Below are 27,388 nucleotides of genomic sequence, written 5' to 3'. Positions count from 1 at the left end.
TGAGCAATGTAAAGTAAGCAAATCCAACTTGTGGTGATTTGGAATCATTCAGTCGGAGGTAATGAAAATATGGATTAGGATTTGAGTTGTGTAGAGTTGAGCGGTGGTGAGTGCTGGAGGTCTCATTGATGGCACATAATAAAGCTGAAGAAGGCCCAGTGTGTCTCTGGAGACCAAATGGTAATTCTTGCACAATATATGCCATTCTTGTCTGTAATGTGTTTTGTTTTCTAACTCTTTATACAAATTTACATGCCTATTTTAATAATGAAAAAATACAGAGGTGTAGCAAAAAATAAAATTGGGTAACGGTTTTAAGAGACACACTCAAATGCAACCACGTGAGTCTGGTTTAGTATCTTGGCTGGCATGGGCAAGTTGGGCTGAGGGGTCTGTTTCCTTGCTACTTCAATAATGTTAGTCATGACCTGCCCACCACAAATAATGACAATGCTAGCAACGCCACATGTGGGTTTCCTCCAAGTGCTCCGGTTTCTTCTCACAGTCCAAAGACCTACCGGTTGATAGGTTAATTTGGTCATTGTAAATTTGCACGTGATTAGGCTAGGGTTAAATCGGTGGGGGGGGGGTAGCTGGAAGGGCAGGAAGAACCTATTCTGCGCAGTATCTCAGTCAATCAATATTGCCAAAGTGTCTAATTTTAACCACTATAAAATGAACATAAATTAATTTAAATTGAAGGTGGCCTACTCCAAAATCCTATTCATTAACCCCGCTTCACAGGCAATTTCTCTTGATTTTGTTTCAGGATTTCTGCAAAACTCAATCACAGAAAAACACTATGTGTCAGGTGAATAGACGAGTTTTCCTGGTGGGAGTGGTAGGAAGAATTCCAGCTTTAAGGGTGAGAGCACGTACGGTGTCATTCGAGTTACGTCGGGTACGGCTACAAAGTCAACTGTAGTGCCACCAGTGATAGTTGGGAGATTAGATCTGTGAATCCCGCTTACTCAGTGCCTGATCCCATCGTTGTCTGTACAAATGGCACTAGCCGAAGCGTTAAGGGCGCTGTATTTTCCCGTCGAACTCTGCAGGCTGGTGCATTTGATCGCTGTTTTTTGTTTAGTGTACCTTCTGTGCATGACGGTGAAGCTCTATCGCCGTAGATGGAAGCTGAAAGAATTGATGCAACTTTTCCCGGGACCGCCAGACCACTGGTTGTTTGGACATATATTGGAGGTTGGTATTGCTATCTGGGGCACTTAAAGGTCTGTCTGGTAAAAAAAAATGACGGGGAAAATAATGGCATTTCTGAGATCTGTTCGGAAAATATGCACGAACTCATACTGAGCAGGTTCACGTTTGTGACGCCTGATAAAACAAAATCAAACTTGAACAATGACTGTGTATAAAATAGGATGGAAGTAAGAATAAGATCATTTCTAAGTGTATTAACATAAACCAATGCCGTGTGTTCACTCCATGATTAGTTGTGGCTTTCTTTAATACTAAATACACACAACATGAACGGCATCGAATAGTTTGCGAAATACGTCTTGGAAGATAGTTCGCAAGAAGTAACTTTTTTTAGTAAATTGGTTCATTATTGTAACATTCACTGAGGTACAGTGAAAAACTTCGTTTTGCATGCCATCCATACAGATAATTTCATTACAACAGTGCATTGAGGTAGTACAAAGTAAAGCAGTACAGAGTGCACAATATCATTTACAGGGCAACAGTAAGGTCAGGCCATGAGTCTACTTAACATACTAGTGGACAACTTAATTGTCTTTTAACAGCGGGACTGAAGGCTTGAGCCTGTTGCTACAGAATGTGCTTTCAGGTTTCTGTATCGTCTGCTCTATGGGAGGTGAGAGGGGTCTTGGATTATCTTGTCTGCTTTACCGACGACGCAGTGAGAAGTGTAGGCGGAGCCCATGGAGGGAGGCTGATTTCGATGAGCTGTGCCAACACCTCTCTGCAGTTTCTTGTGGTGATACCAAGCCGTGAACTATCCAGGCAGGACACTTTCTGTGGTGCGTCGATAAAAATTAGCGAGAGGGTAACAGGAAGGGGATGTGCTGGAGAACCTTCTTTGCTTCAGTGTGGTTGGGCCAGGACAGACCATTGGTGATGTTCTCTCCTAGGAACTTGAAGCTTTAGACTTATTTGACCTCAGCACCATTGATGTAAACAGGAACATATGCAGCTCCCCCTTCCTGAAGCCCTTTTTGTTTTGCTGACATTGACGGAAAGTTTGTTATGATGTCACTAGGCTCTCTATCTCCCTCCCGTACTGATTCGTCATTATATGAGAATCTGCTTGCTTTGGTGGTATCATCTACAAATATGTAGATGGAGTTAGATCAGCATCTGACCATATAGTCCTGAGGGTGTAAGAAGTAAAGTAGGGGGGCTGAGGACACAACTTTGTAGGGGGTTGGGGATAATGGTAGCAGAGGTATTGCTGCCTATTCTTACAGATTGTGGTCCTCTGGACAGGAAGCTTGGGATCCAGTAGAGGTCTAGGAGTTAAGAGATGAGTTTGCTTGTTATTATAGTATTAAAGTTGGAGCTGCGGTCAATATACAATACCCTAATATAGGTGTCTTTACTCTCCAGATGCTCAAGAGATGAGTGACCTGCCAGGGAGATGCTGTCTGCTGTGCATGTGTTTCAGTGCTAGGGCGATTGCAATAGATAGTTGTCTGGAGCAGACGGAGTCACTGGGTGTAGCAGTTAGGGAATATTACCTTGCGTTTCTTAGGTACCGAGACGATAGTGGCCTTAAACCAGATGGGAACCTTAAAACTGAAACACGGAAAGGTTAAAAAATGTCTGCAAAAACCGCTGTTAGCTGATCTGTACAGGGTCTGAAGACACAGCTGAGGGTTGAAACTGGGCCCTATGCCTTTTGCAGGTTCACTCTCAGAAAGACTAGTTTGACATCTGCAATAGTGACTGTGGGTTCAGGTGCATTGGAGACTGATGACATTCCAATCCTCTCCTGTTCGAAACGTGAATAGAATGTGTTAAGATCATCAGGAAGGGATGCACTGTTTTCAGCGACGCTGCCCGACTTTTTTTGTAGCCCTGCTGGCAACTGGTCTGAGACTCGACCTTGGACTGGTGTTGTCTCTTAGTATCCCTTAATGAAAGTTGTTTCTCGATTTCCTGTGCAAGTCAGGATTACCCAATTTGAACTCTGCAGTCCTGGACTTCGGTAGGAAGTGGATCTCCTGGTTCAAATTCTGGTTTGGGACACTACATCTAAATTGTCATATAACTGTACTTGTTTTATACAATTTGAAGATCAAAGCCTGCCTTTTGTCCCTATCACAGACTCTATTCCTTAGTCATTGACTCTATGCTTCTGTCTGGCACCTATCTGAAACCCACCCAGAAAGATTTCTCAGCCTTGATAATTCTTCAATCATGAGATGAACTTGGGTTCATAATCTCAACCATCTGCCTTTGTAACATAACCTTACTCCGCTACTATTTCAGTTCAGCTGTAGCTGAAACCTTTGACCTCAGCTTGATACTTTGAAATTTGACTCTGTTCCAATGCACTCCCATCAAGCATTGCTTGTTTCACCATTCGTGATACCTTACCAGTATCCCATTCACCCAGCACATACAGTATGTACAAACGAATCATATTGTTTCCCCATTAAGCAATATCTATGTTTACTAATTTGTTTCAAGATTCCCTTCCTGGCTTTGACTTCCTCATCAGTAAGCTTGAAGAACTTGGTCGCAATATCACCGTGTGCAATTGGATCCTCAATTTTCTCAGTTACAGACCCCAGTTAGTTTGCAAAAAATCTCCTTCCCAGTCTTCATCAGCACAGGTGGACCACAAGGCTCTGAGCTTAGCCCGCTGAGACTAAGCGCAGTCCAATGCCATGTTTAGGTTTGCTGACGACACTACTGTTGTTTGCCAAATCAAAAGTGGTGGCAATGCATATAGGAAGGAGGTTAGAAATCTAACTGAGTGCAGCCACAACGACAACCACTCACTCAATGTCAGCAAGACCAAGGAGATGGTTATTGACTTCAGAAGGAGGAATCCGGAGATTCAGAAACCCAGTTCTCATCGGAGGATCAGAGGTCTAACTCTAAATTCCTCACTGTTATCATTTCAGAGGATCTGCCCTGGGCCAGCAAGTAAGTACATATATGAAGAAAACACAACATTGCCTTTAATTCCTTAGAAATTTGTGAAAATTTGGCATAACATCTAAAACTTTGACAAATCACTTACAGATATGTGTTGGAGAGTATATTGATTGGTTGTATCACTGCCTGGTCTGGAAACACCAATGTTCTTGAATAACAAATCCTGCGAAATGAAATGGATATGGCCCAGTCCATCACGGGCAAATCCCTCCCCACCATTGAGCACATCTGGACGAAACGCTGTTGTAGGAATGCAGCATCGATGATCAAGGACCCCCGCTATGCAGGCCATGCTCTCTTCTCGCTGCTGCCATCAGGAAGAAGATACAGGACCTCAGAGCCCACACCACCAGGTTCAGGAACAGTTATTACAGGAACAGGTTCAGCCATCAGGCCCTTGAACCAGTGGGGTAATTCAACATCACTTGCCCCATCACTGAATTGTTCCCACAACCTATGAACTCACTTTCAAGGACTCTTCATCTATGTTCTGGATATTAATTGTTTATTTATTTATTTATTTATTGTTGTCTTTTATATTAGCACAGTTTATTATCTTTTGCACGTTGGTTGTCCTGCTGGGTGCAGTCTTTCATTAATTCTATCGTCTTTCTTCAATTTACTGTGTATGCCTGCAAGGAAACAAATTCAGGGTTGTGTGTGGTGACATATACAATATGTACTTGAGTAATAAACTTATTTTATACTCTGAACTTTATCATTTGCACCTTCTTCAGCACTTTAAGATATCTGTACCACTACAATTTTGATTATTTCTGAATTTAATTGTACCATCATTGATTGGTGTGTCTTCAGCTCTAAAGGCCCTATATTCTGGAATTGCCTCCCTAAAGTCCTTACTGCCCAATTTTCCTTTTTTTAAAGTTCCTTAAATCTACCCGTTTAAATAATCTTTTGTTCGTCTCTCCAAAATCTTCAAATGACTAGCACCAAATTTTGCTTCATACTGCTTCTATCAATTTGCTCCCTTCTCTGCCAGGTAATTGATTCTGGAGTTAATTGCCTTCAGTACCATCTACTCTCCAAAGCATAGTCCAGATGTTATATTTCTTCAGCATGGAGCCTGAGCTGTAGTATTGACAGGCTATTTAAGCAATCCAAGGTATTACACTGAAATATCTTTCGGCTTGCAATGTTAACCATGCTTTCTTGCAGTGGTTGACACAATAAATTGTGTTTTTAATAATAATTCCAGTTATTTATTGAACAATGTATATATTTACAAGTAGTATTATAAGCAACAAATTAACCTTAGCAACACACACAAAATGCTGGAGGAACTCAGCAGGTCAGGCAGCATCTATGGAAAAGAGTAAGCAGTTGATGTTTCGGGCCGAGACCCTGTAATGGAAACCAATCTTCAAAAAAACAATTATCAGGTTGTTAAACTTATTAATTTCTGAAGAATTACAGAACTGTTACAACATAATTCTATGATGAAATGTGGATTTCAGCTTCAGTAAAATGGGATTTTGTTTCTGAAACATCTTGGATTTGTTATTTAGTTACAGTTATTGACTTTTTTAACTAAACGGTATTAATTCACTTAATAGGAAATAATTCAGACTTCTACCGACAGTTTTGAATCATAAACAAATTTTCTTTACGTATCAAATGCAATTGAGACTACAGTTATTACTCACCTATTTGCCTGTTTGATTGGGCTTAACCAATCCTAGCAGTTTCATTTGTGCATTTGAAATTTACATTACTCACAGTTAGTAAAAAAAATCTGTGAAGAAATTTGTTCATCTTCTTGCATCTTCATACTTAACCCAGGATTATAGAGTCATAGAGCATTACAACACAGAAACAGGCACTTTGGCCCATCTAATCTGCACCAAAGTACTCTTCTGCCTAGTCCCATTGACCTACACCTGGACCATAGACCTCCATACTCCATGTACCTATCCAAAGTTCGCTTAAACGTTGAAATTAAACTCTCATCCATCACTTCCCTTGGTAGTTCGTTCCACACTCTCACCACCTATTGAGTGAAGAACTTGCCCCTTAATGTTCCCTTCAAAACATTTCACCTTCCACGCTTAACCAATGACCTCTAGTTCTCGTCCCTTGCAGCCTCAGTGGAAAAAGCCTGCTTTCATTTAACCTTTATACCCCTCAGTTTTGCATGCCTCTATCAAATTTCCCTACACTCCAGGGGATAAAGTACTAACCTACTCAACTTTTCTCTATACTTCAGGTCCTCAAGACCTTGTAAATTTTCCCTGTACTCATCCAAGCATCCTAATATTTTTTGTGTAGGTGGAAGTCCAGAGCTGCACACAATACTCCAAATTAGTCCTAGCCAATGTCTCATACAATTTCAACCCAAAATCCCAACTCCTGTACTCGGCATTTTGACTTAGGAAAGCCAGTGTGCCAAAAGCATTTTTTACAACCCTTTCTGCCTGTGATGCCACTTCCAAGGAATTATAGATCTATAGTAGATCCCTCTGTTCTACTGCACTCCTCAATGCCCTACGTTCAGTGTGTAAGTGATCAGCAATTTCTGAGGCACTCAAACCACCCCATCTGGCACCAACATTTATTCCACTATCAAAGTCACTTAGATTACACTTCTTTCCAATTCTGATGTTTGGTCTGAACAACAACGCAATCTCTTGACAATGTCTGCGTGCTTTTATGCATTGAGTTTCTCCCACATGATTGGCTGATTAGACCTTTACAGTTGAAGTCAGAAGTTTAAATACACCCAAGCCAAATACATTTAAACTCAGTTTTTCACAATTCCTGACATTTAATCTGAGAAAACATTCCCTGCCTTAGGTCAGTTAGGATCACTACATTATTTCAAAAATGTGAAATATCAGAAAAATAGTAGAGAGAATGATCTATTTATGTATTTGGCTTGGGTGTATGTAAACTTCTGACTTCAACTGTGAATATGTAATCAGCCAATCATGTGGCAGAAACTCAAACCATAAAAGCACGCAGATGTCGTCAAGAGGTTGCTCCTTGCTCGCACACACTTTTTCAGTTCTGCCCACAAATTTTTTATCAGATTGAGGTTAGGGCTTTGTGATGGCCACTCCAATACCTTGACTTTGTTGTCCTTAAGTAATTCTGCTACAACTTTGGAGGCATGCTTGGGATCATTGTCCATTTTGAAGACCCACTTGTGATTGAGCTTTAACTTCCTGGCTGATGTCTTGAGATGTTGCTTCAATATATCCACATAATTTTTCTTCCTCATGATGCCATCTATTTTGTGAACTGCACCAGTCCCTCCTGCAGCAAAGCACCTCCACAACATGATGCTGCCACCCCCATGCTTCACGTTGGGATGGTGTTCTTCGGCTTGCAAGCCTCACCCTTTTTCCTCCAAACATAACGATGGTCATTATGGCCAAACAGTTCAATTTTTGTTTCATCAGACCAGAGGACATTTCTCCAACAAGTAAGATCTTTGTCCCCATGTGCTCTTGCAAACTGTAGTCTGGCTTTTTTATGGCAGCTTTGGAGCAGTGGCTTCTTCCTTGCTGAGCAGCCTTCCAGGTTACGTCGATATAGGATTTGTTTTACTGTGGATATAGATACTTGTCTACCTGTTTCCTCCAGGATCTTCACAAGGTCCTTTGCTGTTGTTCTGGGATTGATTTGCACTTTTCACGCCAAAGTACGTTCATCTCTAGGAGACAGAATGCATCTCCTTCCTGAGCGGTGTTACGTACCCCGTAACTGGGTTGCCAATCCAGCAGAAATGGATCACTCAGTTGGAGTCTGGATTACTAGAACTAAGAAAGAAACAAGCAACACAGTAATCGAGAGGATAATAAATGCAACAGTTCAGCAAATGATAAACATACATGTGCACAGAATTAAGATAACAGCATCAATCAAGCTCTATCGTTGTCTAGGGGTAAATGACCAATTTCAAAGTGACGCAAAGTTCAGTCCAATTTAGTTCAGTTCGCAGTAATCGTTGCCATGGCGATGGACAACGTGGGGGGAGGGAGAGAGAGAGAACAAGAAGGACAGATTATTCAAAACGGCTTCCACTCACAGACCGGCGATATTGCTCACAAGCAGCTTTCGGGCGGGTCCTTTGTGATGTCACCTGAGGTCACCGACTGTGACCCCTCCTCCAGATGCGGTCGATCCTCTGCAGTGAACCCGGCACCCAAGCGAGGGTGGACACACACCGGGTTCCCGCTGATCGTACCTTTCCACCCTGTGCGTTTAAGGCCCGGTACTTCCCACCGACTCGTGAGAGGCGCACCGCTTCCAGGGTCTCGTTACCTCGGGTGTCGTGTGTGTCCTGCCTTAGCGAACCTGTCCCTTTTTATCCCCCTGCTGGGGTCTCGCCTGTCCATCACTTCAAACAGTTCAGGGTTCAAAGGGGGAGCCGCTCTAGACAGCTCTCTCTCCCGTCCCTTCATTACACATCTCCAGATCGCCTGTCCATCACTTCAAACAGTTCAGGGTTCAAAGGGGGGAGCCGCTGTAGACATCCCCAAATGCTGCTTCATTGTTCCTTATCTCTCCTTCCCCTGAGGACAGGTGGCAGACCAACTGCTGATGCCACTGATGCTAGCCCAGGCCAGCAAACATCTTAATTTATGTGTATTCTCGTCACAGCGGTATGACGGCTGCGTGGTCCCATGGTGTTTATACTTGCATACTATTGTTTGTACAGATGAACGTGGTACCTTTAGGCATTTGGAAATTGCTCCCAAGGATGAACCAGACTTGACATCATTTTCTGACCTCAGTCCAATAGAAAATTTTTGGGCAGAACTGAAGAAGTGTGTGTGAGCAAGGAGTTCTACAAACCTGACTCAGTTACACCAATTCTGTTTAGAGGAATGGATCAAAATTCCAGCAACTTACTGTGAGAAGCTTGTGAAAGGCTACCCAAAACGTTTGACCCAAGTTAAACAATTTAAAGGCAATGCTACCAAATACTAACAAAGTGTATGTGAATTTCTGACCCACTGGGAAAGTGATGAAAGAAATAAAAGCTGAAATAAATCATTCTCTCTACTATTATTCTGATATTTCATGTTCTTGAAATAATGTAGTGTTCCTAACTAACCTAAGACAGGGAATGTTTTCTCGGATTAAATGTCAGGAATTGTGAAAAACTGAATTTAAATGTATTTGGCTAAAGTGTTTGTAAACTTCTGACTTCAACTGTACATCAATGAGCAGATGTACAGATGTACCATGTAAAGTGGCTTCTGAGTGTACAAGGGGACCGTTTTGTCACTTGCTATCCTTTTATGCTCAATATATTTGCATAAGCCCTTGGGATTCATTTTCACTTTGTCTGCTAGAGCAACATCATGACTTCTTTTAACACTCCTGATTTCTCTTTTAAGTATTCTGTTGCATTTCTAATACTCCTCAAGTACCTCATTATTCCTTGCTGCCCATTCCTGCTATGTACCTCCTTGATAAGGTCTCAATAGCTCTCGAAAACTAAAGTTCTGTAAACCTGTTGACTTGCCTTCTATTCTGCTAGGAGCATACAAACACTGTACACTGAAATTTTGCTTTTGAATGTCTCCCATTTACCAAGCGCATCTTTGTCAGAAAACAACTATGCTAATCCACACATGTTTTCTGATGCTTCAGGCATTTGGAAATTGCTCCCAAGGATGAACCAGACTTGCCTCATACCTTTCTGATTGTATCAAAACTGTCCTTTCTCCAACATAGGATATCACCCTGAGGACCGTTCCTATCCTATTTCAAGGAACAGCACCAGCAAACCTTCCTACAAGAATATTAGCATCCCCACCCCCCATCCCTTCCAGTTCAGGAGAAAGAAGTCCTGGATGTATAGGTCCCACCTTCCCTGGAAGATTGCCCAATGATCGAAAAATCTAATGCTCTATTTGCTGCACCATCTCCTTAGTCTTGTATTGAAATGTATTATCTGGCCTCTAGCACGTACAATGTGTTGCAATCTGGAGAGCACAACCTTGGAAGTTCTGTCCTTTAACCTAACACCCTGAACTCACTTTGCAGGACCTCATCACCCTTCCTATCTATATCATTGTTACCAACATGGACCACGACCTCTGGTTGCTCACCCTTCCACTTAAGAATGCTATGGACTTAATCCAAGATGTCCCCAACCCTGGCACCCAGTGATAAAATAACATCCAGGAATTCTGAGAATCTTGTTCACGTCCACAGAACCTCCTGTCTGTTCCCCCTAACCAATGTATTTACTATAATGAGTGCTCACTCTCCTCCCCTTCTCTTCCCTTCTGAGCCACAGAGCCAGACTCAGTGCCAGAGACCTGACCCCTGTGGCCCGTCTCTGGTAGATCATTACCCCACCCCCACCCCGCAACAGATTTCCAAACTTTGTATTGAGGGGAGCAGAATGTGTTCTATCTGTAAATAAATTGCAAAGTCCAAACACTAAATTAGAAATGCTGTTAAAAACACTCAGTTCTTTTTACAGCTCTTATTGACCTTTGAAGAATAATTGACAAGTATGCACCCCTGAACCCTATCTTTATTTATTTGAATCTCCAGTGAAAATTCTGAATACATTTTGAGAACTTTTCTGTAATTTTATATTTACTTTCCTTAAAAGTAATGATCACCAAATCTGGTCTTCTATAAAAATGCTTACTACAGACTTTCTGTAATAAAAGTTTAAGTGAGGGGCACCCTACAAAACTATGATTAGGCTTAACATATTAAATGTGTTTAAGACTTTTATTAACATTTTGAAAAAAGGCAAATATCTTTTAACTTATGGACTTCAGCTGGAAACTTGCAAGTTAATCACTCTTTTGTTTCTTTAAAATCTCTTTGCAGTTTCCTCAGGATGGGATAGATTTGGACAAGACTGTGGCATGGTCAAACCAGTATCCATATGCCTACCCAATCTGGTTTGGTCCATTCACAGTATTTTTAAATATCAACCACCCTGATTATGTTAAAAATTTACTCTTAAGTACAGGTAAGATTATGTTTTTTTGAAATGTAACTGATAATTGCTCATTAAGTTGTGTGGACATTTTCCCAATGTTATCTGTTGCCAGGATCACTACAGCAAAGTATTTGTACACAAGATTGCATATAAGGAATTAATTTTAATTTTGGAACTAGTATGAAAGGGACAATATCATTTCACCTGCTCATTATCAACCTCTGAAAGGAGTAAAAACAGATAGATAAAATATTCTTGGAAGTTTTTAATTTACTCATTCACAAGATGTGGCTATTGGTGTTAAGGCCAGCATTCATCCCTAATTAACCTTGACCTGAGTACCTAGGCTATTTCAGGATGTTGTTAAGAGTCAACAATACTCGTGGCCAAACCAGTTAAAGGTGCCAGATTTGAATCCCTGAAGTACATGTGTATGAACCAGGTGGACTTTTGCACTGGTTTGGAAATTTAATGACCATCATTACTGATTTTTTGTTCCAAATGTATTGAAGTTCTTCAATGCAAAATTACCATCTGCTGTCGTAAAATTCAAACACCAATTATTATTAAATGCTTGCCCGTGTACTTAACCATTATGCTTCAACATGTGAGATTCTTTGTGTGTTAGTATAATAGTGAAGTAGATTTACTAGGCGATTTATCACGCTCACAGTACCTCAGTGAAATATTAGTTGTTTTGCTTCCTTTTGTTTCATGACTGCTTTTCAATAGAGAACTGGCTATTAATTGCTTTGTTCTTCAGAGCAGTTCAGCAGCTGATATTATTAATGGATGGCAGCACACATATTCAAATTGGAACCTTGTGGATTTATTAAGAATTACGTAAATTTTACTGTCATATGGTTTTTGATTCTTCTTTAAAGAAAACTGAAAACTACCTGCAGTGCTAGGTTTCTGCATAAAATCATATAAATATTAGGAACAATAAAATTCCTTGAGGAAAGTACTGAAGATTTCAGATTAGTAAAAGCAAGCACTCCAATAACGTGCATCTCCATGTAACCTATATACAGTAATGCAATAAAACATCTCAAGTGTACCTGATGGATCAGGATGCAGAAACTGATGTAGAGTTTTTGAATAATGCCGCAGGGCAGCAAATAGTTGAGAGACCAGAGGAGGTCAGAAACAATTTTGTAGGATGTTCTACACTGTGAGTGGAGTTTATACTACATCCTCAGAATTAAACTCTTTGAATCAATCATCTTTCTGAAATTATAGCCACTGACCACAGTTTGTATGTGACTACTCTTCTCTGGGAATTTTATCGATGTATTATTTTAATCACTGTTCTACCTAAATTCTTAACTTCAACATGTGCTTCCAATCAGGTATTAGACATGGACATAGAGATACTTTATTGATCCTGAGGGAAATTGGGTTTCATTACAGCTGCACCAACCAAGAATAGAGCATAAATAGAGCAATACAAAACCACAAACAATCAAACAACAATATGCAAACTATGCAAGATGGAAATAAGTCCAGGACTAGCCCATTGGCTCAGGGTGTCTGACCCTCCACAGGAGGAGCTGCAAAGTTCGATGGCCACTGGCAGGAACAACCTTCATGATGCCCAGTGTTACATCTCGGTGGAATATGGCCGGAGTCCAACAGCAAAAAGTCCAATATCCGGGCTACAAACACGTTCCTTGATCATAATATGACCAGGATTGCACCGTCTGTTGTTAACCAGAACAGCAAGCCCCCCTCCTTTACGCTTACCACTCTCAGTGCTGTTCCGGTCAGCCCGAACGGTCTGGAAGCCCTCCATGGAAACGTTTTGGTTGGGTATGTCCACATGCAGCCACGTTTCAGTAAAACACATAACATTGATCTCCCGAAATGTTCTCTGAGTCCTGGCTAGCGCCGTCAACTCGTCCATTTTATTACCCAGCAATCTCACATTGCCCATAATGAGAGAGGGAAGACACTGCTTATAACTCCTCTTCTCCATAAGTCTCTGTTGTCTCAACCCTGTCCTCTTTCCTCGCCTTTTTGATCCCCCTCTGCATCCTCTGTGTGTTTTCCTCCAGATTTCAGCCGTAATAATGTTTTGTATTATTACATAAATTATATTTTAATACAGAATTTAAAATTTCTTTAATGTGGTAAACATTTCCAAGGGACTTCAAGGGAAATTGTTGAACAAAAACTTCCACTCAACCACAATTGATATGCATACAAGTGTTTTTTTGCTGATGATTGCTGCCCCCACTGTTTCCTTCAACAAATAAATTTGCCACGATATATCAGCTGTATGACATTTTGCTAAGGGAAGGTTTGTACAATTCATCAACAGTCTGAGTGCATTTCTGTCTTGGAGTGAGCATAATTTATTCAGTACATATCTGGTAAGGCCAAAAGCCTCGCCCCCTTTAAAGGTAAATATGTTTGTTCATTTCAAGGACAGTGCTACAATCCAAACTATCCAAAGTGCAATGAAAAAAAATTCTTTCTGATGCTCTGCCAAGTTAAATGGTTTTCAATCAATTGTAGAGTTGGCTCCTGGTAGGCTAATGGATTTGTCCTCTCCAAGACCATTTATTACTAATAATATTCAGACATATGGTAATTCTTTGAATGCATTCACCCCTTTGTTTAACATCTTTCTCATCTTTCCTTTCACTTTACCAAGCATAATTAGATTCTCCATATCATGGTGTGACCAAATCTCATCTGAGATACATGATTTTCTGGTTGAGCATCATGGAATCTAGATAGCTTTATTCTGCTAATAACTGAATGTTTCATTCTCCCTAATATCTCAGGGACATTAAGCTACCTTCTCTAACACCAACCTTTTACATAGGCCAGTCCTCTTCTCTATACTCTTCCAAAGAAGTATGGTTTTCACAGCCATGCAATGATAAACTAATTTCATTCCATACTACGCTTGAATTTGGAAGGATGAGAGGGGATCTGATTGAAACATATAAGATTATTGAGGGATTGGACAAGCTAGGGGCAGGAAACATGTTCCTGATATTGGGAGAGTTCCGAACCAGAGGCCACAGTTTAAGAATAAGGGGTAGACAATTTAGAACAGAGCTGAGGAAAAACTTTTTCACACAGAGGGTTGTGGTTCTGTGGAATGCTCTGCCTCAGAAGGCAGTGGATTCTTTCAAAAAAGGGTTAGATAGAGCTCTTAAGGACAGCGGAGTGAAGGGATATGGGGAGAAGGCAGGAAAAGGGTACTGATTGTGGATGATCAGCCATGATCACAGTGAATGGTGGTGCTGGCTCGAAGGACTGAATGGCCTACTGCACCTATTGTCTGTTGTCTACACTTAAATTTGTTGCCTTTGAAACATCTTCATTTTGTTGTTGTTCCTTATTTACAGATTGTCAAATCTTAATTGATGAAATGAGTTTAACTGTTGTGATTTCTCTGGAGGAATGAGGGTGCCGATAATGTCGCTCTGAGAAAATACAAGGTTGCAAGCATGTTTTATATTGTCTCAGATCAGAATCAAAATCTGGTTTAATTTGCCAGCATGTGCTGTGAAAACAGTGAACTTAGCAGCAGCAGTACAATGCAATACATGGTAATATAAAAAGAAAAAAAGTAAATCAATTCTAGTAAGTATGAATATATATAATATATACTGTATATTAAATAGATTAAAAATAGTGCAAAAAACAGAAATTTTAGAAAAGTGAGGTAGTGTTCATGAGTTCAATGTCCATTTAGGAATTGGATGGCAGAGGGGAACAAGCTTTTCTTGAATCACTGAGTGTGTGCCTTCAGGCTTCTGTACCTCTTTCCTAATGGTAACAGTGAGAAGAGAGCATATGCTGGGAGATGTGGGTCCTTAATAATGGATGTCGCTTTTCTGAGGCACCGCTCCTTGAAGATGTCTTGGATACCACGGAGGCTAGTACTCTAGATAGATCTTGTGGGAGATCTTGTGAGAGGCGAGTGAAGAAATTGTATGGACCTTGGCAGAGATATTTAAAATACCCTTAGAGTGAGGTGCCAGAGAACTGGATGTGATGAAAGACCTTGGCGAGGATGATTAGTGCTGGAGTATACGAGACTGGATTTGAGACAGAGAAAAAAAACATTGGTCCAAACTAGATAAGAATCAATGTAGAGCTGAGTTCAGGTGCTCTTTAAATATAAAAATCCTACCACCGAAGCATGGCCGCCAATTGGTGGAACGAGACTGAATCTTTAAAGGGGCTGTGCCAGCTATTCCTATTCCGGAGAGTCAGAGCGTCTAAACCCAGGAAGCTGGCATGGTCAGGTGCATATCATAACAGGAACCCCTCCACTACGGCTAACTCCTGAAGGCCCTGGCTACTCGGAGAGATGATGATGGTAGTCATGGATGAGAGCCAAATCCAAGATGTCCCTTTCAGGAACCCAGCACCATTCCTCAGGTCAAAATCCTTCCCAGTCAATGAGGAACTGCTGAACATCCTGAACAGCTCGTGAATCCAGAATTTTTTTTTAACAGTGAAGACCTGTTCCCTGTCAACAAACCTAGATCGACAAATCTTGGGGAAGCCACTGGGTTTACTTTCTTGAGAACCTTGAACGGTCCAATAATCATTGGGTGCCAATTTCCTACACTCTACCTGGAGAGACAAATCCTGAGTAGACAGCCAGACCTGTTGCCCAGGCTGCAAAACTGGTCCCTGCCTTCTCTTGCGGTTATCCTTCATTTCAGCCTTCTGGGTAGAGGCCAACAAAATATCCCTTGCCCTAGTCCATTTTACCTCAAGCCAGTGATGCCATTCCTCCAATGCCAACTTGACTGTGAGCAGCACACTATTTCTGATGTCATAGTTCACCTCTAGCTGCCTGGAGAAGAATGCACATAGGTGCAAGACCTTAAGACATAGGAGCAGAATTAAGCCATTTGGCCCATCGACTCTGCTCCTCCATTCAATCATGGCTGATCCCTTATTTTCCCTCCTCAGTCCCACCCCCCAACCTCCTGTAACTTTTGATGCTGTGGCCAATCAAGAAACTATCAATCCCCACCTTAAATATACACAACGACCTGCCTTCCACAACTGCCTGTGGTAACAAATTCCACAAATTCACCACAGCATTTGACCAGCTTGTATGTTGCAACTACCCCCAAACATCCCTTTGCAGATGACTCCTGAGGCTCCTTAAGTAGTGGAGGTAATTCGGCAGACCCCGGAGACCCTTCCATAGGTTCACTAGGGTCTTTTGTTGAAATAGAAACCACATCAGAGTCCAACTGCTCACCCGCATCCTCAGAGGACTGCAATGAGGTGCTACAAATGGTCTTTGTGCTCCTGGGACGAGGCTGCAAGGGTCTGCATTCAGGAGCCTTTCTCTTGGATGAAACCTGGTGACTGGTTCCCTTAGGCTTGGCTGCTAGGGCTCCAGACTGCTTGGGCAGCTCCTAGTTGGGCCTCTTGGCTTGGTCCTCAACTAGAGACTCTCGCTCTCTCCAGTTCCAGCACACCCCCGACTGGACAGCGTCGGAACTTAGGAGGGCAAGGGCTGGAGCTTAGGAGGACGATGGTGCTTAACGGCAACTCCTTTGCTTGCATCTTTGGAAACAGCTCTATTTCTATCTTTAATATCTCTATTTTTCCTTTTTCAGGGTTCTTTTGAAAACCCTGACCTGGAGTTGTACACTGACTTTGGTTCTTTGTGAGAATGGGACCCGCTGTCGGGGTCTCACGACTGGCTGCTATTCGATATACCAAGGACGCAGCCCAGAAGACTAACGCGCTTTCAGGGTTCGGGGATTTCATGGCTCTGGAGGCGGGTGGACTCGAGGTCGGTGCCTCCGCAGGAAACTGGTGTGTCGTGAGAGTACATGGAAGATCGAAAGCAGCGAGCTGGTGTGTGCCCAGAGACCCGAGTTCTTTCAGCACAGAGCTTGGAAAAAGCGACACAACAGACTTCTAACCTCGTAAATCAGCGAGTTGTTTTGTTATGTCTCCCCTCTCGCTGTGAAATGGGGACACATCTTTTTCTCTTGTTAGAGAGAGAGCCTGTGGTATGTTGAATTACCGGGTGAATGAGTAGTAGTTGGGGTGCTGCAAGTCTGTGTCTTTATTGATGCTTTGCTGCACGCTTGAGTGCCCAGTGGGGGGCGCCAATGCCTTTTTTTGCTGGTGGGTGAGGGGGGATCGTTGCTTTGTTGCTGCTTGTGCGTGGGTGGGAGGAGCTGGGGGGTGCTTTGGGGTTCTAACATTTAACTGTAATTCATTCTTTCAGGCACTTTTTTCTTGGATGATTGTGAAGAAAAAGAATTTCAGGATGTATATTGTATACATTTCGCTGACATTAAATGTATCTTTGAACCTTTAAACTCATGTGGTCCTGTTGGCTGGAGCCAGCCTGTCTGCCCTTGGATGCATGACTGGGTTCAGATAACCCTGAACAAAATTCTGCCTCCTTGTCGGCTGCTGGCCTTGGGAGTTTGGGGGTTGGAACACCAAACTGAAAACATTCCCTCTTGCAATGACCTGACGATGCAGTGATTCTCCCTTCCTTCCAGTTTATGGAAGGGTTATGTTTGGACAGCCAAGGGTGCCCGAGGTTCAGGGGTGTGTGAGGAGAATCTACCATATGTAAACATACGTCCTCCGCATGTTTGCCTATCCTCATTTTCAAAACTGATGTCTGCTGCAGGATCTCCCCAGACCCAGGAGAACGACTGACCAGGAAGTTGCGGGCATAGGGTGGCTCAACTCCTGCGAAGGTATGTTGAGTCGACAAGCAGTCCCCAAGTCCAGGAAACTACCAGCTGCCTGCCCAGAGTCCACAAAGGTATTCACCACTTGCTGGTTCTTTCTCCAGGAGATCTCAGCATTCAGCGTGACACCAGAATCCGTGGGGTTGTGAACAGTGGCTGCTACTGTCACAGTCCTCCTGACACTGGATGGTGTTAGCAGAGATGGCTGCAGCATCAGACATTCAACCCAGAGGTGGCCTGCCTTCCCGCAGTAATAGCAGTAACCTCGACTCCGGCGCCGGGACGTCTCATAGGTGGAGAGTTTTGTGCAGCCGACCTGTGTTGGCTTGACAGAATCTTGTTCAGGAGATGGGCTGGTCATCGTTTGAGGTTGGGAAGTGGAACTGTGATACATTGAAGCCAGGCTTGGGGCAGCCCTCTTCGACCCCCTGGGATAGTCCAACTTTTGCTCTGCCGGGTGATAATCGAGGTGGATGGACTAATCATTCAGAGCCTTTAAGTCCTCTACTTGCTCTCTCAAGGCAAGGATGTTCTTTAATTTGCCTCTGAATCAATGGTGGTACAGTGACTGAAGCCTCCTCATTCTAGCCACACTCTTTGGCCAAAGTCGAAAACTCAATAGCGTAGTCAGCTGCTGAGTACCTACCCTGATACATCTTCATCAGACAAATCCAAAGCTCTGTTAGCTCCAGCGGGATAATGGAACAGCCTATTCATGGGCTCATGAGTTCATGAATTCTTCCGAATCAGAGCAGATCTCTGACCTCTGTTCCCAATGCGTGATGGCCCAGGCCAGGGTCTTCCCGGTCAGACGAGAAATCATGAAGGCTACCTTAAAGACTGTCAACCCAGATGAGTGTGACATGGTTCATTTTGGTCAGTCAAATATGATGGCAGAATGTAGTATTAATGGTAAGACTCTTGGCAGTGTGGAGGATCAGAGGGATCTTGGGGTCCGTGGCCATAGGACACTCAAAGCTGCTGCATAGGTTGACTCTGTTGTTAAGAAGACATACGGTGCATTGGCCTTCATCAATCGTGGGATTGAGTTCAAGAGCCGGGAGGTAATGTTGTAGCTATATAGGACCCTGGTCAGACCCCACTTGGAGTACTGTGCTCAGTTCTGGTCACCTCACTATACGAAGGATGTGAAAACCATGGAAAGGGTGCAGAGGAGATCTACAAGGTTGTTGCCTGGATTGGGGAGCATGCCTTATGAGAACAGGTTGAGTGAACTCAGCCTTTTCTCCTTGGAGTGACGGAGGATGAGAGGTGTCCTGATAGAGGTGTATAAGGTGATGAGAGATATTGATCGTGTGGATAGTCGGAGGCTTTTTCCCAGGGCTGAAATGGGTAGCATGAGAGGGCACAGGTCTAAGGTGCTTGGAAGTAGGTACAGAGGAGATGTCAGGCGTAAGTTTTTTTTTATGCAGAGAGTGGTGTGTGCGTGGTGGGGACAATAGGGTCTTTTAAGAGACCCCTGGACAGGTACCTGGAGCTTAGAAAAATAGAGGGCTATGGTAACCCTAGGTAATTTCTAAGGTAAGGACATGTTTGGCACAGCTTTGTGGGCCAAAGGGCTTGCATTGTGCTATAAGTTTTCTATGTTTCTGTGTTTCCGCGCTCCATAGGGAATTGGGATGACGGGAGTTTGAACACCTATGAGCACCGAGTGAGGAACCCCCAGCAAGAACCTGGGTCACCACTGAATCTCTCTAGGGTCAAAAGATGGACTGGCTCCAAAGTGACCAACAGCCTTATCTGAGCGATTCTGGCTTCCTCCTAGTGACAGTTGGTGCACAGCAACCTGGAGGTCGTAGGTCTCCCAGCTCTGTCTTGAAATATTCTTGCTGTAGCTGACCACAGCTGACGAGAGGCTCCATTACCCTGCTGGGTCCACGTTAGGCTCAATCGTACTGTGACAAGAGACCTGTGCGAGGATGATTAGACTAGAATTGAGACACGATACAAGACTGGAAAAAAAAAACAGAGTTCCAAACTACACACTAGATAAGAATCATAGTAGAGCTGCTGACTGAGCACCGAACGTCAGTTCAAGTGCTCTTTAAATATTAAAATCATGGCTGCCAATTAGCAGGGCAGGCCGGTATCTTTAAAGGGGCCATGCCAGCTATCTATATTCCAGAAAGTCAGAGCGTCTAAACTCCAGAAGCTGGTGTACTCTGGTGCATATCGTTACACCTGAAGGTAGCCACTATTGTTCTGTTGCTTAATAAAGGCTCCAGGAACAAGTTGGGAGGATGTTGGTTTGTGAGCCTGACATCAGTCATGATTAAGCTATTGGAAGGTGTTTTAAGAGACAGGATATATAAGTATTTGGACAGACAAGGACCGATTGGAGATAGTGAAGTGGCTTTGGGCATGGTAGGATATGTCTAAGCAATCAGAGTGGGAGAAATCAGAGAGTGGTAGAGTGGGTTCTTTCTAACTGGAGGCCCGTCACTAGTGGTGTGCCAGAGGGAGGTCAGTACTGGCTCTGTTCTTGTTGTCATCTGTATTAATGATTTGGATGATAATGTGGTAAACTGGATCTGCAAATTTGCGGATGACACCAAGGTTGGGGGAGAAGCGGACAGCGGGGGTGGCTGTCAATGTTTGTGGTGTGATCTCAACCAGCTGAGAAGTAGCAGATGGAATTTAATGTTGACAAGTGTGTGGTGTTGCAATTTGAGAGGACAAACCATGGTAAGACTTGCACAGTGTATGGTAGGACACTGAGATATGAGGTTGAACAAGGGGACCTGGGAATATAGATCCACAATTCCTTGAAAGTGACATCACAGAGATCTTCTGGCTCATTGGCCTTCATAAATCAGGACACTGAGTACAGGAGTTGGGATGCTATGTTGAAGTTGTATAAGACATTAGTGAGCCCAAGTTTGGAGTATTATGTGTAGTTCTGGTCATGTTCCTACAGGAAAGATACCAACAAGCTTGGAAGAATGCAGAGAAAACACCACCAGGTTCAGGAACAGTTTAAAGCATCATGTCAGCATGCTTAGGTTTTATTTGGATGCTTCAGGGCTGACAGCATAACAACTTCCAGTTTGTTATTGGCTGATGTCTCTGTGTTCTCTCCACATTTGCAAATGGTGTACGGAACACTTTTACTTTAGTTGTACTGGCATTGTTTTATTAATGTGGATGGCACGTGACAGTGTACTTATTGTATCCACTGGCCTAGATGGTTTGGATATTTGCTGTGGTGATGGAGTCTCTATTAGACTTGCCTAATACATAACACTTTTCTATTTGACCTTATTGGTGACTCCTAATGATTCAGAGCACACGATGCTATCCGTGACTCATGTGATCACACCATTGCTGAAACTTTTCAAAACCTTCTTCAGATAGCATAATTTAGCCAAGACCTACTAAAGTGATAAAATCAAATGCTTTTTGTCAGGTTAATGAAAGTTGTTACAATTTTTTAAAATCCCATTTCTCCTCTAGTTGGTGAGTTACAAACATCATCTCTGTGATTTGTTTTCTGAAGCACATGCACTCTCGGGTACAGGGATGCACTAGGATAGTACAAAAGAATTTGGCTCATAATAGCCAGGAAATGTCAATTTGCGTGGATTTTGTGTAGTTCCCTTTGTACAGGAGGGTGATGAATATATATTTGTACTTCTAGGGTTCTGCTCCTTGGGCTCATTTTGATTAGAAGAATTCATCCAGTTTCAGAACCATGTGTAAACCCTTAGCTCCACAGACCCTTGCTGGTAAACCAACCACTCCAGGTGCTTTGCCAATTGATAGTAATTCCACGTTAAAGAATTATTTTACGATTAGGCTACATAGTGGAAGTAATTAGTAATATCACTCTGATCTCTCAAAGACACAGAAAACATTATTCTGATAGCCTGTTAAATCAGGGTAATTTGTAAAAATATAGTGATTAGGAAAATTTAAAGATCAAATAAATATAAGAGAACGTGAAATTACATTCCATCACAACCTGCTGATAGATGTTGTCCCTCTAGTTCTCCACTACTCTTAGACTGTATATTAATGATGAAAATCATTTGAGAGAATGTTATATTGGAGTCAACGTTGGGAGTGAAATGATCACAATGCTGCATATTCCTTTGCCTTTGATATTTGGATTTTTGCAATGCCTAATTGGAGAATCTCCTGCTTCCTTTTGTGAATATTGATAAACCTTGTGATCAGTTCAGATGTTCCATAGTTGCTTTTGTCTGTTGACCTTTCTGATGCCATTTTTATATCACTAGAAGAAAGCAAAGGTCTGAATAAGTATGAGTCTTTCTAAGCATCCCTTTGCTTGGATAACCAATCTAGGAAGGGTTCCGTATTAACGACTTTTGCCTAATATAGAAAAAACTGCTAAATTCAGTGTCTGAAACCATCCTGGCATTGTTGCAAAAGTGGTATTATTTTAAGTTCCCACAAAATCATACAATTTAAAATCTGAAACCGATTAGATCCTCCCAACCTCTACAATGAAGGCTTCTCTTGGAAATATGTCTCCTTTGTTCTTGTAGAGCCAGCCAACAAACAGCTGGTTTGTTACTATTTCAAATAATTGAATAGTTCATGATGTAGACATCAAAACTTTCCAATTAATATTAAAGGGAATTATGTCAGAGTGTTTAAAGTCAGCGAAGATGCAATTGTTTAATATTTAAATTCTCCTTTCATTGAAGGAGCTGGCCTATTTCCTTAAAGTGGACATTTCCGTTTATGTTTGGAGTTTGCTTCAGTGCACCTCAACGGACAGGACACAACCAAGATGTTGTCACATTTGTAAAATTCAGTTTGCGTTTATAATATTTACTTTGCAGAAAGGACTGTTCAATTTGAAATTTGTGGTGATATTATAAATGTATTCTTTATTGAACTTGGCTAAGTAACTTAACCCCATAACAATATAACAGACTTGTATCTAAGAAATATTAAGCAAAGTTGAAATAAACACATTCATAGTTAATAGAAAATAATTTTGATAGTTATCAGATATTTCAGTAAATAAAATATTTTCCACTATCTGATAAACACTTGCCTGAAACAGATTCAAGCAGAGCAGTTTTAATTTACAGGTTTATGTTTTTATATTTTTTACTTAATTTATTATTTTCTGTAAGGCAACTTTGTGCATTAGTGTTCAGGATTTAGTAGGAATAGCAGTGGACTTGCTGGCTGGTGGTGTAGTGTCATCTGCACTGGACCTCGAGGTGTGCGGTCCCAGATTTGAATCCTGCCGGCTCTTTGCATGCTTTCCATCTCTGCTGGGTTGAGCTAGCAACTCAGCCTCATTAAAAAAAAACAGACAAAAATGCTGAAAAAATGGCAAAGTTCCTGCCCGATGTCCCACAAGGTCTGGAAAGGAACAACAGCAGCCGACTTGCATGTAAATTTATTTGAACAGAGAAAGTGCTGAACATTTATTGATATTGTTAGATAGTGCTGGACACTCATAATGAAAGTTAATCTCATTGTAATATCTCTCAACCATTCAAAAAGCATTCAAAACACTACCAAAAACAAATCATAATTTTAATCAATTAAAAATATACTTCATTATTCTAAAAATATAAAAATAAATACATTATGTCTTTATTAAAAAGATATATTAAATTGCCTGGAATGTCTCCCTCATTTACATCATTCCACTCAGTTGAAATGACCGGAGTTGCAAAAACTGTACATTTCATGGTGTAACTGCTGGCAAATTGCAGAAAATGGCAGTCCATCACTGGACTGCATGAAATATCCAGCACTGCAAATTCAGTCAGGATAGAGATGGCAATCAGTTCGGAGAGAGTTCAGAACCCCTGTATTCTGACACTCTTGTGTAAGGGTCTGAACTCCATGCCAGTTATGGTGATATGACAGTACTTCCACACTAAACTGCTACATGTCTCGGAAAAATCCAAGCCAAAAACTGGTCCCTGTCTGGTTATGATGGAATGCATTTCTGCCCCATCAATACTATGTGAAAATTTTATTAATAAGTTTCGATTGCAGCTCTCCATTAAAAGTTTTAAAGATACATTGGTTCTAAGACTGCTATTACACAGCAACAGAGGCTGTTCCAGTGCAGATTTAATCAGTTCAATCCAAATAAGCTGGGAGTCAGAAAACAAATGAAACAATATATGTGTAGCAAGAATTCTCTTGAAATTGGTTTCAAGCATGGTTTTCTCCACTTAATTGACTCTATTTAAAATAACTTTTATGCAGTGATGTTTGCAAAAGTTGTTTTTTAAAGATTCTGTCCAATTCCATTTTTGGTACTGCTGTCATCCAAATTTTAATTTTACAGTTAAAAGCTAAATGTGATGTAAATGGATTCTATTTGAGCCTCCCACATGTGAAAGCATTTCTATTTGTATATTGTGTCTCATGTTTCAATAGTAATGTTTATTGTTTGCCAGCCTTTAAGTAATATAGTCTTGTGTTTAAATATATTACAGCACCGAAAGATGACTTTATATACCAGTTTATAACTCCCTGGATTGGTAAGTAATGTCTTTCCTATTTTGCAATATTACAATATTGTATCCCTTTGAACAGGATGAAGAATACCTATAGCAAGAATATTGACTTCCAAGTATCCTGACTGAGCAATTTGTCACACTTTAAATGCACGCTCATCCAACCACTATTAATGATATTAACACTTATTCAGTGGCTGCTAGTTCCTTCTTCCTCAATCACCAGGGCCCTCAATTGTCCCTCAAAGAACACCCTTAACCCACGTCACTTTACTGTAATTACCAAAAGTAGCTATGGCCTACTCCAACATAGTAACATGATTACTTATATAACAAACAGTATTACTCCCAGGAGGAGGATTCAGGGAGGGTCTCTTTCTTACCAGCAATCTTCTGGCATCTCACCCAAAAGGTAGTTCCTAGTTCAGTCAATAATAGTGAACATCAGCAAGTTTTCAATATGGAGGATATCACAGCAGAGCCAATTTTCATTCTTGCCCAATATTTATGAATCCAGACATCCCACCCTGCAAAAATTCATTTCAGGGAGGTAGCACCATCAATTTGCGGGAGACTCCCGGAACTTCCAGGAGAGGTGGAATGTCTGCAATAGAGTAGCTCCTTAGCAGCTGGCTAGCTAGTTTAAATAATATTAGCTATGCTAATGAACGAATGACACCTGTTAAACTCACCTCAACATGTCTTTTACAGTCTTAACCCACCATGGGCAATAGAAAAGTCACTGTTGCAAACAGTGCAGCGAGCAACACTGTCATTATTTTTTACCCCTATTAGGCAGGGGTACACTTTAGTGTAGCCTGGGGTGAAGTATGTTTTATATTTTCTTTTTTGGAACACTCTTGCTCTCTCTCTTGCGCACGCTGTCTCGCTCGTGGTTGCTCTGACTCACGCTTACTCTCTCGCGCTCTCTCTCGCTGTCTCACTCCCGCACGCTCTCTCGTGGTCGCTCTCTTGCGCTTGCTTTCTTGCTCTCGCTCTCTCTCTCTCATGGTTGCTCTCACTCATGCTTGCTTTCTACTCTCGCTCTCTCTCGCTCTTGCACTCGCTGTCTCGCGCTTGCTTTCTTGCTCTTGCACTTGCTCTCTTGCTCTTTCTCACGCGTTCTCTCACGCTTGCTCTCAAAAAAATCAATTTCCGGGACATTGTATATAATTTGCGGGCATCAAGGAGCCACTATTATTATGCAGGAGACTCCCGGAACTTCCGGGAGAGGTGGGATGTCTGTGCCTCTGCTTACTTAAAGCATAGAAAATGAGAAGGAGCTATATTCTCACAGAGGTGTTGGGAACAGTCCTTGTGACATCAATCACTCAGCTGCTGTTGACTGGATTTCTTACTAGATTTTTGGAGATGGTGGAGGGATGATTTTTGAGGACATTTTGTATCAGAGTATTTAGTTCTTAATGACAGGTTGTTCTAGATATTTTAAATTGTATACAGACATTTTATAGCAAATTTATGATTTTATTCCATGTATTTGTTTTATAATGTCCCCTGTGTGACTTGCCTATCTTGAACTGCCTCAGCAAAGTCAGTGATTGTTTAGAATCACAAGTTGCATCTGATCTAATCTAAATCCTGTCTTGATAACATTGGAGTTGGGAGCAGTCATTTTTCATGTTTAGTTGAAAACAACTGAAGCAAATTATAATGTCCTGAACATCAGTCTGACTGATACCAGTAACTTGGATACCAGCAGAATCAGTGAACTGAACGTGATCTATGTGGTTCATAGTAATTTAGCTCACAGAATCATGGTAAAGCTTAAGGGGATTTCACTAGAGAATTGGGAGGTCTACAACTCAGATGCTGATGTTCAGGAATGAAAATGTTTGACTCCTAGGTGATGGCTTACTCGTGACTTCTGGCCAGAAATGGTTCCGCCATCGAAGACTCTTAACACCCGGATTTCACTATGATGTTCTAAAATCGTATGTAAAGCCGGTTGCTGATTCAGCCAAAACCATGCTGGTATGTTCTTTTGTGATTTACTTTATTCCTTCCTAGCTTAATATTTTTTTGTCTTCAGTAAGCTCCCAGTAATTTCCAGTAGAAGAAGGATCATTTTAAATATGTATTTTGTGCAGAGTATGCACGCTTTACATTTTTTCCATTGTACTAAATAATGATCAGACTTGAAAAAGTTATTGTTCTGCTCATAAAGGAACAGGGACATTCAGTCACTAAACTCCAAACATCATCCCACTACAGCTCTCCCACCAGCTGGTATAGAAGTTTTTGTTATGCCCTGTCCTGCAATATATATAACTGACCCCACTTCAGTTTCACTAGAAATACATGTACAGTTAACACCATTCTTTCCTGAAACCTGTCAAGTGTTATCTGACCAAATGCTACCATCTGCTCCAGCTACCTTTCTCTTCCTTTATCACTGGCCATCACAGTGCAAAAAAATAAACGCCACCACAAAAATCACTGAATTTAGAAATAAAATTATATGGCACCTCATGCAAAAAGAAGTATTACTCATGCTTATCTTCTCTGCCTTTACCTGTTTCATTTCTTTCACATTGTCACCTCAGTGGAAACAGGGCAGTTCAAAGCCTGCTAGCCTTCAATGGAGGGGTGTGCTGGTGGCCCAGCAGGCCTGGCAACACCGCTACAGAAACAGCAACCGTCGCAGCTGGTTAGTTGTTGGGCAACACACACAAAATGCTGGACGTCTTCGGGCTGAGATCTTTCAGCCGGAACGAAACGTCGACCCTATTCTTTTCCATAGATGCTGCCTGGCCTGCTGAGTTCCTCCAGCACTTTGTATGTGTTGCTTGGATTTCCAGCATCTGCAGATTTCCTCTTGTTTGTGGTTGCCTGGCAATCCACTCTTACCAAATTCACATATCGGTACAGAATAAAAAATTGCTCTTGCACAGTTGGTGTGGGAGAAAGGTAAATGAATATACATATTTTAAAAATTAAATTTGCCGTTCTTCACACGTGAAGGTGATACAGCTTCATCTTACAGAAAACTGCGATGTAGACTATTTTCTAGGATTGTAACCCATCCTCCTGGTTGCCATCTGTAACACGGGGGTCTCCAGTACTCCTCCCTCTCAACAGTCCTG

The 27,388-nt window shown here is 41.7% G+C and overlaps 1 protein-coding gene across 1 annotated transcript in view; it reads left to right on the top strand.

Moving 5' to 3' along the window:
- The first annotated feature begins 922 nt into the window (after positions 1–922).
- cyp4t8 (cytochrome P450, family 4, subfamily T, polypeptide 8) overlaps positions 923–27,388 on the top strand; it is an 81,907-nt gene continuing 55,441 nt past the window's right edge. Inside the window, exons 1-4 of the mRNA XM_072274683.1 lie at positions 923–1,200; positions 10,972–11,116; positions 24,264–24,308; positions 26,149–26,276. Of these exons, the coding sequence (XP_072130784.1) occupies positions 1,003–1,200; positions 10,972–11,116; positions 24,264–24,308; positions 26,149–26,276 (516 nt within the window). The 5' untranslated portion in view covers positions 923–1,002. The remainder of the gene's footprint in view (positions 1,201–10,971; positions 11,117–24,263; positions 24,309–26,148; positions 26,277–27,388) is intronic.

Source organism: Mobula birostris, chromosome 12, assembly GCF_030028105.1.
Source record: "Mobula birostris isolate sMobBir1 chromosome 12, sMobBir1.hap1, whole genome shotgun sequence".
Lineage (NCBI taxonomy): Eukaryota > Metazoa > Chordata > Chondrichthyes > Myliobatiformes > Myliobatidae > Mobula > Mobula birostris.
The sequence above is the reverse complement of the archived record's forward strand: the minus strand, read 5'-3'. Positions and strand labels throughout refer to the sequence as shown.